This window comes from Ictalurus punctatus, chromosome 15, assembly GCF_001660625.3.
Source record: "Ictalurus punctatus breed USDA103 chromosome 15, Coco_2.0, whole genome shotgun sequence".
NCBI classification, from domain to species: Eukaryota; Metazoa; Chordata; class Actinopteri; order Siluriformes; family Ictaluridae; genus Ictalurus; species Ictalurus punctatus.
In genome coordinates, this window is record NC_030430.2 from 16,097,380 (window position 1) to 16,109,902 (window position 12,523).

The 12,523-nt window shown below is 39.0% G+C and overlaps 1 protein-coding gene across 5 annotated transcripts in view; it reads right to left on the reverse strand.

The window, feature by feature from the left end:
* Nucleotides 1–12,523, reverse strand: part of kcnab2b (potassium voltage-gated channel subfamily A regulatory beta subunit 2b) — an 80,159-nt gene that overhangs the window by 15,240 nt on the left and 52,396 nt on the right. For all 5 annotated transcript variants that reach the window (XM_047160234.2, XM_017488206.3, XM_017488207.3 and 2 more), the window contains 7 exons: nt 10,949–10,992; nt 10,713–10,750; nt 10,043–10,122; nt 6,600–6,644; nt 5,483–5,527; nt 3,679–3,722; nt 3,508–3,594 (listed from right to left, as the gene is read on the reverse strand). In XM_047160234.2, coding sequence (XP_047016190.1) covers nt 3,508–3,594; nt 3,679–3,722; nt 5,483–5,527; nt 6,600–6,644; nt 10,043–10,122; nt 10,713–10,750; nt 10,949–10,992 — 383 coding nt within the window. The remainder of the gene's footprint in view (nt 1–3,507; nt 3,595–3,678; nt 3,723–5,482; nt 5,528–6,599; nt 6,645–10,042; nt 10,123–10,712; nt 10,751–10,948; nt 10,993–12,523) is intronic.

Genomic DNA, 12,523 nt, shown 5'->3' on the forward strand with positions numbered 1-12,523 from the left:
AGAGAGCATACTGGTTTAACATATCCAGCCTTTCTTACAAGGAGAAAATCCTGTTATTGGATGTTCTGGTAGACCCTAAGGACTTGTTTGGCCCTTCTGCAGCCTCCATGCAACAGCATTGCAAGGAAAAGAAAGGAGAGGGTGAAGCTGCCCTGCCCACTGGCCCTCACCAGACCTATGCACAGGTAGCAAGCCTCCAGTCTCTTTTAGGATCCCAGAATGCCCCATGGTAACACAAGTAGGACCTCTGGAGCCTAATCTCTTGGAGGCCAGAGTAGCATGGTCAAAGAAGATGGTCCCCATCCACCCCAACCCAGAAGAGTCAGCCTGCCAAGGCTTTCTCTCAAGGTGAAAAGAAGAATAAATTACATGCTACAGTGAGGGGAAAAAAGTATTTGATCCCCTGCTGATTTTGTACGTTTGCCCACTGACAAAGAAATGATCGGTCTATAATTTTAATGGTAGATTTATTTGAACAGTGAGAGACAGAATAACAACAAGAAAATCCAGAAAAACGCATATCAAAAATGTTAGAAATTGATTTGCATTTTAATGAGGAAAATAAGTATTTGACCCCCTCTCAATCAGAAAGATTTCTGGCTCCCAGGTGTCTTTTACACAGGTAACGAGCTGAGATTAGGAGCACACTCTTAAAGGGAGTGCTCCTAATCTCAGCTTGTTACCTGTATAAAAGACACCTGTCCAAAGAAGCCATCAATCAATCAGATTCCAAACTCTCCACCATGGCCAAAACCAAAGAGCTCTCCAAGGATGTCAGGGACAAGATTGTAGACCTACACAAGTCTGGAATGGGCTACAAGAACATTGCCAAGCAGCTTGGTGAGAAGGTGACAACAGTTGGTGCGATTATTCGCAAATGGAAGAAACACAAAAGAACTGTCAATCCCCCTCGGCCTGGGGCTCCATGCAAGATCTCACCTCATGGAGTTGCAACAGTGAGGAATCAGCCGAGAAATACACGGGAGGATCTTGTCAATGATCTCAAGGCAGCTGGGACCATAGTCACCAAGAAAACAATTGGTAACACACTACGCCATGAAGGACTGAAATCCTGCAGCGCCCACAAGGTCCGCTGCTCAAGAAAGCACATATACATGCCCATCTGAAGTTTGCCAATGAACATCTGAATGATTCAGAGAACAACTGGGTGAAAGTGTTGTGGTCAGATGAGACCAAAATGGAGCTCTTTGGTATCAACTCAACTCGACGTGTTTGGAGGAGGACGAATGCTGCCTATGACCCCAAGAACACCAATCCCACCGTCAAACATGGAGGTGGAAACATTATGCTTTGGGGGTGTTTTTCTGCTAAGGGGATAGGACAACTTCACCGCATCAAAGGGACGATGGACGGGGCCATGTACCGTCAAATCTTGGGTGAGAACCTCCTTCCCTCAGCCAGGGCATTGAAAATGGGTCGTGGATGGGTATTCCAGCATGACAATGACCCAAAACACATGGCCAAGGCAACAAAGGAGTGGCTCAAGAAGAAGCACATTAAGGTCCTGGAGTGGCCTAGCCAGTCTCCAGACCTTAATCCCATAGAAAATCTGTGGAGGGAGCTGAAGGTTCGAGTTGCCAAACGTCAGCCTCGAAACCTTAATGACTTGGAGAAGATCTGCAAAGAGGAGTGGGACAAAATCCCTCCTGAGATGTGTGCAAACCTGGTGGCCAACTACAAGAAACGTCTGACCTCTGTGATTGCCAACAAGGGTTTTGCCACCAAGTACTAAGTCATGTTTTGCAGAGGGGTCAAATACTTATTTCCCTCATTAAAATGCACATCAATTTATAACATTTTTTACATGCGTTTTTCTGGATTTTCTTGTTGTTATTCTGTCTCTCACTGTTCAAATAAATCTACCATTAAAATTATAGACTGATCATTTCTTTGTCAGTGGGCAAACGTACAAAATCAGCAGGGGATCAAATACTTTTTTCCCTCACTGTACCTAGTATTCTGCAGTGGGGAGTAAATTGTCAGTCTGGCCAAACACTGACACCCTCTTCCCCAAAATGGTCTTTGTTCTGGAGCTTGTTCCAACATGTGCAGTTCCAGTTGGAGTCCAGTTTACACTTCCCTGCAAAGTGTTTCCACTAGCACCTCCAGGACAGGATATGATGGTGCTATTACTACAGTGCCTCCTTGAGATGGCAAGGTATTTTCCTCTATTAACATGTACTTTGTTACAGTTGCCATGTGGGGTTCGATGACTGGATCAAAACCCCCTAATATGCTATTTTGTGAAGAGAGCATATTATCCCCATCTTGCATATTATCAGCATATTATCAGCTTGCTCCCTCAAGGGTTTTATTGTAGGTTTTGGATAATCTGTCATGTCCTCCTTTTGAACCACACTGGGAGGTAGATCTCAAAATATTGTCACGGATACATTGCCATTATTGATGATCCATCTTCAACCGCTTACTCCTTTTCAGGAGTTTTCAGTGGCTTAACCACTAAGCCACCGTGCGCACCCATTATTGATGATAGTCTCACCAAAACAAGTGAATAACATTTATGTTCACTCGGTGTATGCAACTTGCACTCAATTCGCACTACTGTAGGGGATCCTGGAGTTACACTAAAACATAACATGGCTCTTATCTTCAATAATTTTGAATCATTCCTCCTGGAACTGTTGGCTGTCCATCCCCTACAATTTGTTTCAGAAAAACAACAGCAGCCATACATGCTGTATCTGTTGCATGTGCCACACATCATGGACTGGCACAAAGGTATTCAGGAAGGGTGATCAGTTGTTTGTTTCATGGACTTGTCCCATTGGAGCTTGTTCCATTGGTTCATGGATACTCTCGAATTAGCATACACTAACAAACCAGCCCACAGCTGGTTTACATGCGCACTCTACTTTGGAATGGCAATGATTCAGGGTATTTCTGTTCTGGACATTTGTGCTTCAGATAATTGGAAAAATAATAAAATTGGAAGTACAGGGTGTGTGTCCCCTTCTCGATACATACTGTATGTGATGCACATCAGCCAATGAAAATTGGTGTATTAAAACAAGGGCTTCTGAGTACTATGCATAGAGGCATATCCCATGGTGAGGTGCCACATTCATCCTGTCAGAGAACCCGGGTTATGGTCAGAAACAAAAGTTACAACAAATGCAGTTTATGCTATTATTATATTTTTACAAACCATTTAAATCATACATGCTTCATTCCTCTTGTGCAATTACTTTAATGATTAAATGAGAATGCTACCTAAATTTAAATTCAGTCCACATATACAGACGCTAAGGATAATCAGAAAACATGCTACAAACTACACACAAAAAGGGCTTAGAATAATACAATTAATGACACAGAAGTGTAAAAATGTGAGGAGCATTAAGGGGTGGGGAGGGGTGGCTGTTGTAGCCATGCTGCATGTGAGAAGTGGCAGAAACCCTAAGCAAACCATTCTACCTAAGCAGACAGAGAGGCAGGATGGTACAGCATCCCAGCATGCATGCTTACCTTCCATCGGTGTGTTGGGATCCGGTCTATTAGCAAATACCACATCAACATATTCTAGCTGCAGTCTCTCCAAAGACGCTTTCAGACCTACAAAGTAAAGAAAACACGATCAGTTCATCCATGTACAACAGAAGCTCCTCAGGATTGTAAAGATTATTTGTAGCGACTTACCCTCTATTATATGCTTTCTTGACAATCCTCTTTCTGTTTCTGCTCTGAAAAACACACGACAGACATTGATGGTAGTACAATAACTGTGCAAAGTTTCAAAACTTATCAAGGTCAATTCAGGTATACTAATTCTGACAGCTAAATCCCAATCCCAAAATCTGAAATTGTTAAAATGTTAAATCAACAAACACATTGACTGAATAAATTATTTGATTATTATAAATTATTTTGAATAATGCTGCTATCAGTATTAACCTGCATGCCTATAATGTAAAGAAACAAGTGAAAAGCACATGAACTGTATACAGAAAATATACTATTATGGTGATTTTAAAGAAAAGCACTTAAAGAAGCACCCTGATTTACCTTATATATATATATATATATATATATATATATATATATATATATATATATATATATATATATATATATATATATACACACACACACACACACACACACACACACACACACACACATACACATATATAAAAAATTACTAAACATTTTTAAAGTTGAATAAGTTTGCTGGAGCAGAGAAGAATCACTAAACAAAGATCTGATCATTCAGTACATTCAGGCTCTCAGCTCACTTCATTTTATTGCTACATAATGTTGCTGAGCCTAGACCTGACCAATTGAAGCAACCCCAGATCATAACACTTCCTCCAGAGGCTTGTACAGTAGGCACTATGCATGATGAGTGCATCGTTTCATGTGCTTCCCTTCTTACCCTGATGCACCCATTGCTTTGAAATAGGCAAAAATATGGACTCATCAGCCCACATGACCCTTTTCCATTGCTCCACAGTCCAATCTTTATGCTCCCCAGCAAACTGAAGTCACTTTTATTTGATTAGACCACAAAGCTGTTTAGTCCCAATCCTGTAAGTTCACGTCACACTGTGTATGTGGAAATGCTCTTACTTTCACTAGCACACATAGCCATGAGCTCCACTGTCGATTTTTTATGATGTAACTTCACCGAGCGTTTTAAAGATCTCCAATCACGATTTTGAAAAGTAATTTTTTTGACCACAGTTCTTCCTCAAAACTGACAGTTCACCACTCTCCTTCCAGGTTTTAATAATACGTTGGACAGTTCTTAACCCAATTACAGGGATTTTAGCAGTCTCCTTAGTTGTTTTCTTTGCTTGATGCAGGTCAATATTTTGCCCTCTTCTGAAACACAATAACATCTTTTCCACGATCATGGGATACATCTTCCGACATGGTTGTTTAAGAATTAGAAGCTACACAATGTATCAGTGTGTAGCTGCACTGTTGCCAGCTGAAACATATTAATCACTGCAATAATGATCCAATCACAGGCTCTTAAGTATTTGCTTATTTAAATCTAAACAGTGACCTTCTTTTTTGGCTGGGCAGTGTACATCATCATTATTCACAGTGATTTTTAAAAAAAATTTCTAAATTGCTTAACAAATGGGAAATGTCAGCCCATTAAAATTACACCTCACAGCCTCTCATTAGTGTTGGCCTAGGACCTTTAATTTAGGTTGCGGAAAAGAGCAATGCTCTATGGGTGGGATCGATCCAAAGCACATTCAGGAAACAATTACAGCTGTGGTTCTGGTCACCTGGAGAGGGACTACACGGGGGGCAAGGTGTTCTTAAACCTCACTTGAACACACACATACGGTATACATAGTCAGACATTATATGTGAGAGCTCTCTATAATTTGCCAAATTCTAGCTTGAACTTCTAAGTCTTTTCTCAGGCACAAAGATACAGGTAACCTTCACCGTGACACATATACACAAACATACAATGACTCACTTTCCACCCCAGTAGATCTTGGTGGTAATAACCAAACTGGAGCGTCTGTGAAAGAAAAATAGAACAAGTGCAGTGAGACCTTTGTAGTGACATTGTGGAAGATGAAGTTTTAACACATTTTCCAGGACAGGTTCCAGGTAATGCCCCAAGACCCTTATCAATGAAAAGGCCAGGAAACATAATGGGTAATTGGATGAATCCAATGGGTAATTGGATTGGGTAATTGGATTGTATTATTCAACATTATTTCATTAAACCAAGCTGTAATTGTACATAGAGATAAGATTCAATCCCATGTTTCACACTCAACAGATAATCAAATTAAGACAGCAAATGACACCTTTAGCCACATTTAGGTTTCATTAAAGTGTAACTGACTGAACAATCATCAATCTATTTTTTCATTCCTTTTCCACATTGAGATAATGTACATGACTGGAAGATTTATTTGACAGCACCATTATGAAAACACCAATGAATGAATGCCTTATTTTTAATATAGAGTTTCTCATAGATGCTTGGCATTACTGCTTAATATGGTCAGGAAGAGACAACTGCAAATGCAGGTTTTTTTGGTTTTATTAAAACCAGTGTAACAGAAGGGTAGACCAAATGGGTAGACATTACTGAAATGTGCAACAGGATTAGACAAGACTAAATCAGTAAATGTAAACATTTGGTAAAAACATTAATCAAACCAGACAGATAACAAAGGTTTGAAATCATCACAGATACAATGATGGCATGTGACATCACTAAGAAACATCTGGACTGTTTAAAAGGAGTAGTGTGGATGCAAACAGTTGAGTTCCACTATTAATCAGTTGACTTTGACTGGGGGTAGGTGCTTGATGCTTGATCATGTGATAAGGTTGTGGGCTGAAGGTTGTGAGAATTGCAACTTTGGTAGTTGGAGATATATGAGGAATGTAGGTCAAAATGAAAGGAACCACAAGGTACTGTATATACAGTCTCTATTCTCTTCCATAAAGACCATGTCTGCAGTCCTCTTCTAGCAGAAAAAAATATCATGATCCACACTGACATGTCATATTTAAAGACAGTACTGTTACTGAAAACCCCACAGGGGAAAAAAGATAGAAATGAAAGACTCTACCTCCATCCTTTCTTCTTTATGATACTGCCAAGAACTACTTCGGCCCTTTAAGAAAAAAGACAATTATCACATTATAACTGTGAGAACAAAAGGTGCACTAGTTCATTCTTTAAAAGATTTTACTTCAGATATTACAGCATTAGGGACCCCCTGCTTTTTATTCCAAAAAAATCAGGCTAATGAAGCAGTGGGTAAAATGCAGTGATATTAAATAATCTCACAGCATCAAACACAGGCATAAACTGATTGCCTGCTGATCTGAGAGGATATTTTGAGTAAAAGGCAGGCTGGGCTGATGGGGAGAAGCTCTGTGTGTTTAATGACGGATGAAGTATCCCTGTCCTGTAAGGTGCAGAGCGTGTTCTTTATGAATGTGTTCCATTATTTCTGCATTCAGGCAAAGTAAGTTTTTGCAACTGAAGATTTATTGAAACATGAACGGATGCAGACAAAAAATGCTAGCGTATCCGGAGGAAAAAAAGCCCTGCAGTCTCCTCAGACAAACACAAAGTATTTATCTGGACAGTAGTCTGAAATAACAGAATTGTTCTGTAAGATACAGTTCATGGAACCGAATATTTTTTTCATATCAGTGGCAGTAGCAGTTCTATAGAAGCAAAGAAGGGTAATGTGATAAGGAGTGGGTGTCTTATGACTGATAAGGGAGAGGTGTGTTGATCTGTGTTGCTATGCTTACAATGGTATCCGACATAATTTGCTCATGCAACCAGGGAGAGAAGCAGGTGCCTAGCCCAGTATAACACAGATGCATAATGCACACAAAAACACGTGTATACAGTCCCCTCCAAAAATATTGGAATGGCAAGGTTATACACTGAAGATATTTGAGTTTGAGATGAAAAGATGAGTCGATAAATCAGAATTTCAGCTTTTCATTTCATTTCCATCAAATGTGTTAAACAATTTAGAATATGGCACCATTGTTGGCAGACCACTCAATCTTTATGTGAGCAAAAGTATTGGAACAGTCTTAAAGTAAATAGCACATATCCCTTGCTTGCAGTAACTGCATCAAGCCGCCAACCCACTGACATCTCCAAACTGTTGCATTCTTCTTTTGTGATGCTTTTTCAGGCTTGTACTGCAGCTTTGTTCAGTTGCTGTTTGTTGGGGGGGGGGGGCGCGTCCACTCTTCAGTCTTCTCTTCAGGAGGTGAAATGCATGGTCATTGGGTTATGGTCTGGTGATTGATTTGGCCAGTCTAAAACCTTCACTTTTTCCCCCTGATGAAGTCCTTTGTTAAGTTGGCAGTGTGTTTTGGGTCATTTTCTTGCTGCATCATGAAGTTCCTCCAAAATACTGCTACCATCATGAGTTACACCATAAGTAACCATCCCCCTCCCCCTTTATATATTAAAAAACACGCACATTCTGCACTTACACCTCTACTATGCTTCTCCAGAACTCAATTAAAAATCTTGTATGGTAGCACTACTTGTACTGTTCTCCACTTGATATATCGCTTTGCTTGTATTTCTTCATTTGTAAGTCACTGTGGATAAAAGCACCTGCTAAATGAATAAATGTATATGTAAAAGTAAAGATGTGTGAGCCCATTCCAGCAGCAGTCATGCAAGCCTAAGCCATGACACTACCTAAACCGTACTTGACGGATGAGTTGTATGTTGCGTATCATGAGCAGATCCTTTCTTTCTCCATACCTTTCCATCACTTTGGTAGAGGTTAATCTTGGTTCCAGAACTTTTGTGGCTCATCTTTGTATTTCTTTGCGAATTCCAATCCGGCTTTCCGATTCTTACTGCTGATGAGTGGTTTGCATCTTGTAGTGCAGCCTCGATATTTCTGCTCTCAAAGCCTTCTTTGAATGGTGGATTGTGATATCTTCAGCCCTGCCCTGTGGGGGTTGTTGGTGATGTCACAGGTTGTTCTTCACAGCTTTCATATTGTTTCTGTCCTCAACTGTTGTCATTATCCTTGGCCGATCTGTACGATGTCTGGTTGTTAGTACACCAGTGGTTTCTTTCTTTTTCAGAGCATTCCAAATTGTTGTATTGGCTATGCCCAAAGCTTGTGTAATGACTCTGATCGATTTTCCCTCTTTTCTCAGTTTCAAAATGGATTGCTTTTCTCCCATAGACAGCTCGCTGGTCTTGATGTGGGTTTATCCTTTTTTAACAAAAAATACAGCTGAAGGTGAAACCCATGGATCAAACCAAGAGTAGATATTCAGAGTTACTAACAGTTTTACTTGGTTTAACTATGATGACCAGCTTTATGTTAGGGCAAGCACAGAATGGCCGTAGCTCATTGGAACAAAAACTGATCTGATATAAATATCTTGCACATTCATGTTCCTTAGACTTAGAACTTAGAGTAATTCCAAATGTAATGCTCAAGATTGCTTACAGTTCCACCTTTAGGGTCATTTTATAATTGGAAGGGTTTGAGTCTCAATTTTTTTTTTTTTTTTTTGTGCATCCAGAACATTTCAGGTTTGAGACTTATCTTAATTTTTTAATGGAGCAAGGAAGTGCAATAATAAAAAAAAAATTCCCTTACTTTTGGGTTGAATATCTCTGGTGGGGGACCAGATACAAACCTGAAATGTTCACAGAAATAAGTCTATAGTATCATTCTGCTGTAAAATTGTGAGTTTGAGATTGGAGGTAAACTCTGAAGGACAGTGGACCTCAGGGGCCAGATTTGAAGAACCAGCCTGATCCATCATGTTGGTATGCATGAATAGACTTTATCCAAATATGGAATTACAGTGTTCAGTTGGGTGTTTCACAAATGAATAGTGTCATAAACTATGGTATAAGCTATGGTGTTGTTTCTCGTTTGATAAAATCAGTAAGTGGGTATAGCTCAGAAGCTGTCTAGGCATCACATTGTGATTTATACATATATACATTTACCAGCCTGCCTCTTATATTCTACAATTCATAAAAACACTGCTATCTTTGTTGCAATGTACCATTTTAATTTAAGAAAAAATGCATTTTTGTCATTCTACCATTCTTAGGTGTAACTTTTCCCTGAGGTTTTGGATTAAAAAAAACATACTCTTAAATTATATATTTAAATTAAATTATATATTATATAAGTGTCTTGTAAATCCTTTTATATAAAATTCATCACTCAGTGAATTACAGAAACTACATGTCCAGAGACAAAAGAGGATGACAATGAATTACATTGCTCTAAAGGCTTGAAAATAATTAGATTGTCCGCAGATCCTTTCTTCAAAAAACTGCAAGAAGATTACATTCATGGAAAAAACATATTGTGGTGCAAACTATACATAATGACACACTTAACTAATGTGCTAATAAAAACACACCAACATTGTTCATCACTGACGAAGGCATAGTCCATCATGCCTCCTGTTAGAATTACAGCATGTGAGCATTCTGCGCCTTAGAGGAGTGAATGATGAAGAAGATAAAGAAAGCACTCACTTGCCCGCAGCATACACCTCAGCTGTGTCAAACAGGTTGATCCCATTTTCATATGCCAGCGTCATTAACTGCTCTGCTATCTGGGAAGAGTGAGGATAAAAGAAAATGGAACAGATGAAATCCTGAGCAGAATGAATGGAGATAACCATACAGAAGATCTGCATAATTAAAGTAATTGGGAAAGAACTAAAAGTTCAGTCCTTCAAGGCCATATCCTCACAAAGTTGAGTTATTGTGTACATAACTTTCAAGTCTCATGATCACATTAAATTAAATTTGGTACACAAATTGCTCAATATATCAGTAATTCTTCTCAATTGCATGTCATCTTATTGATCTAAACTACACTTTTATTGTCCCTTGATTTTATGCTGTTTTATAGATGACAGCAAAATGATGTGAAGTATTTGCTTTAAATAGGGTAGTCTAGATATTATTGAAAAGCCCCAGCCAGGAAAGAGTTACACAAGATAAAATGGGCAACTTCAAATATGTGAAATGTGCTTACTATGTAATTCTAATAATGTAAATTACAATGAAAATCAAATTAAGTGTCTGTGTACTGCCACTGTGAATCTCTATGTACATATTTACATAAAACTTTAAGTTGCTAACTTAACAGTGTGTAGTGTACATTACAGATTGATGATCATAAAGAATTACACAATACCTCATCTGTGATTTGACCTCCAAAGGTTACCCATGTGCCTGCAAAGATCCCACAAACTGTCAGAACATGGAACCAAACTGTTTTCAGAGTACCAGTTCTACACATCTCCTACTCAATTACCCAAGAACTGTATTTAACTCAGCTCAGTATTACTTGCATAACATCTTCAAGCACAGATATTGGAAAGCTATGATGCAAGACATAAAACAGTATCAGAAAACACACGCTATACTCACCCAGCCCTAGACATGACACCCGTAAGCCAGACTTTCCAAGGTTTCTGAAAGCAGAAGGGACACCAGTCAAATTATTCAAATCAAATCCTACATCAATACTATCATGACACTATATGGCAATGTTAGTCATGGGGCAAAGGGGCAAACTGGGAGTGTTGCCACCCCACAGCTTAAGGGCCCTCAGTTAGATCTTGAGCTGAGGCTACTGTCTGTGTGGTTTGAATGGGTTTCAGTTTCTGTTGTTTTCCCCCACCTCCGAATAACTGGTAGGTGAACTGATTACTCTAAAATGCCCATAGGTGTGAATGGTTGTCCACATAGTGCCCTGCAATGGGACTAGCCCCCCATCCAGGGTGCATTCCCGCATCATGCCCAGTGAATCCCAGGAGAGGATTCAAATCCACCACAACCCTGACCAGAATAAAGCGGTTGCTGAAAACGAATAAAAAATGAATGAAGTATGCTTAACAGTATAGTTAAAGTAATGTTTACATATTGCATAATATAAACAATTATGATGTTTTGTGCATTGTCACCTTCAATGGATTAAGTATCTTGTAGTAGTAGCATTGTGGAGTCCGTTTATATTACATTCACTTATAATAACGGTGCAGTTTGCACACTGTAATCTGTGACCTGTGTTCAATGGCAGTTTAAGGATTGATTTGAGCTCTGTCATCTGAATAATGTCTATAAGCTCAAAGCTACATTTTTTTTTAAACATGGTCAATGTCCAGATTATACCAGATTCTGGTATGGCTACAATCAGTGGCTTCTACTGAATCTAGCTTAGAAACAGAGCTTTTTTTTTTTTTAACCAAGAACAGCCAATCAGAGCTTCTGCTGACTCTTTTGTTCAGCATCCTCCAAGATTCTATGGAGCCAAGGTTATATACTGTATCTTATAAATTACCATGTGACGACACTGCCAAGGGCACAGAAACAGCCGCACAGTGCTTTTATGACTAGTGCTTTTATTCAGTGTGCTGTACCTTCACACATGGAAGATAAGATGTGAAGATAACCTTCACATGCTGAGCAGTTGCCTCGTTAAAAGATTTGAAGTATTAAATGCGTTAGAGCATTTTATATTAGTCACAATGATGTGGGAATAATATAAGCAATTAGTCCCATGAGGATATCTTTAAGTGATATAATTTATGTATAAGTTTCAGTGTTATGTGATCAATAATAAATTACAACACTATGAGGTAATACAGATTAAATAACAGTAGTGAATGTGAGCAGACTGAGGCACACCAACAAAAACCGGCTCTGAAATGAACAGACACCACTTCACTGCTACAAAATATGAATGCCAGAAATGCAATATTCACAGTGCCACTGATTGCATGCACTGGATGGTACTGACCGGTAGTAAATCTCTTTGGCATCAAACTTTAGAAATGGCAATTTTGATAAGCACCATTAGATCAGATACCAGTAGATTTACAGTCAAAAGCAAGTTTGCATCAACCATGTTTTTTTGTTTTTAAATCTATAAATCTTTTAAACATGGGTGTACCCTTCATGAAATCAACAATTCAAAACCGCATGCAAGTTTTTGTGATCATC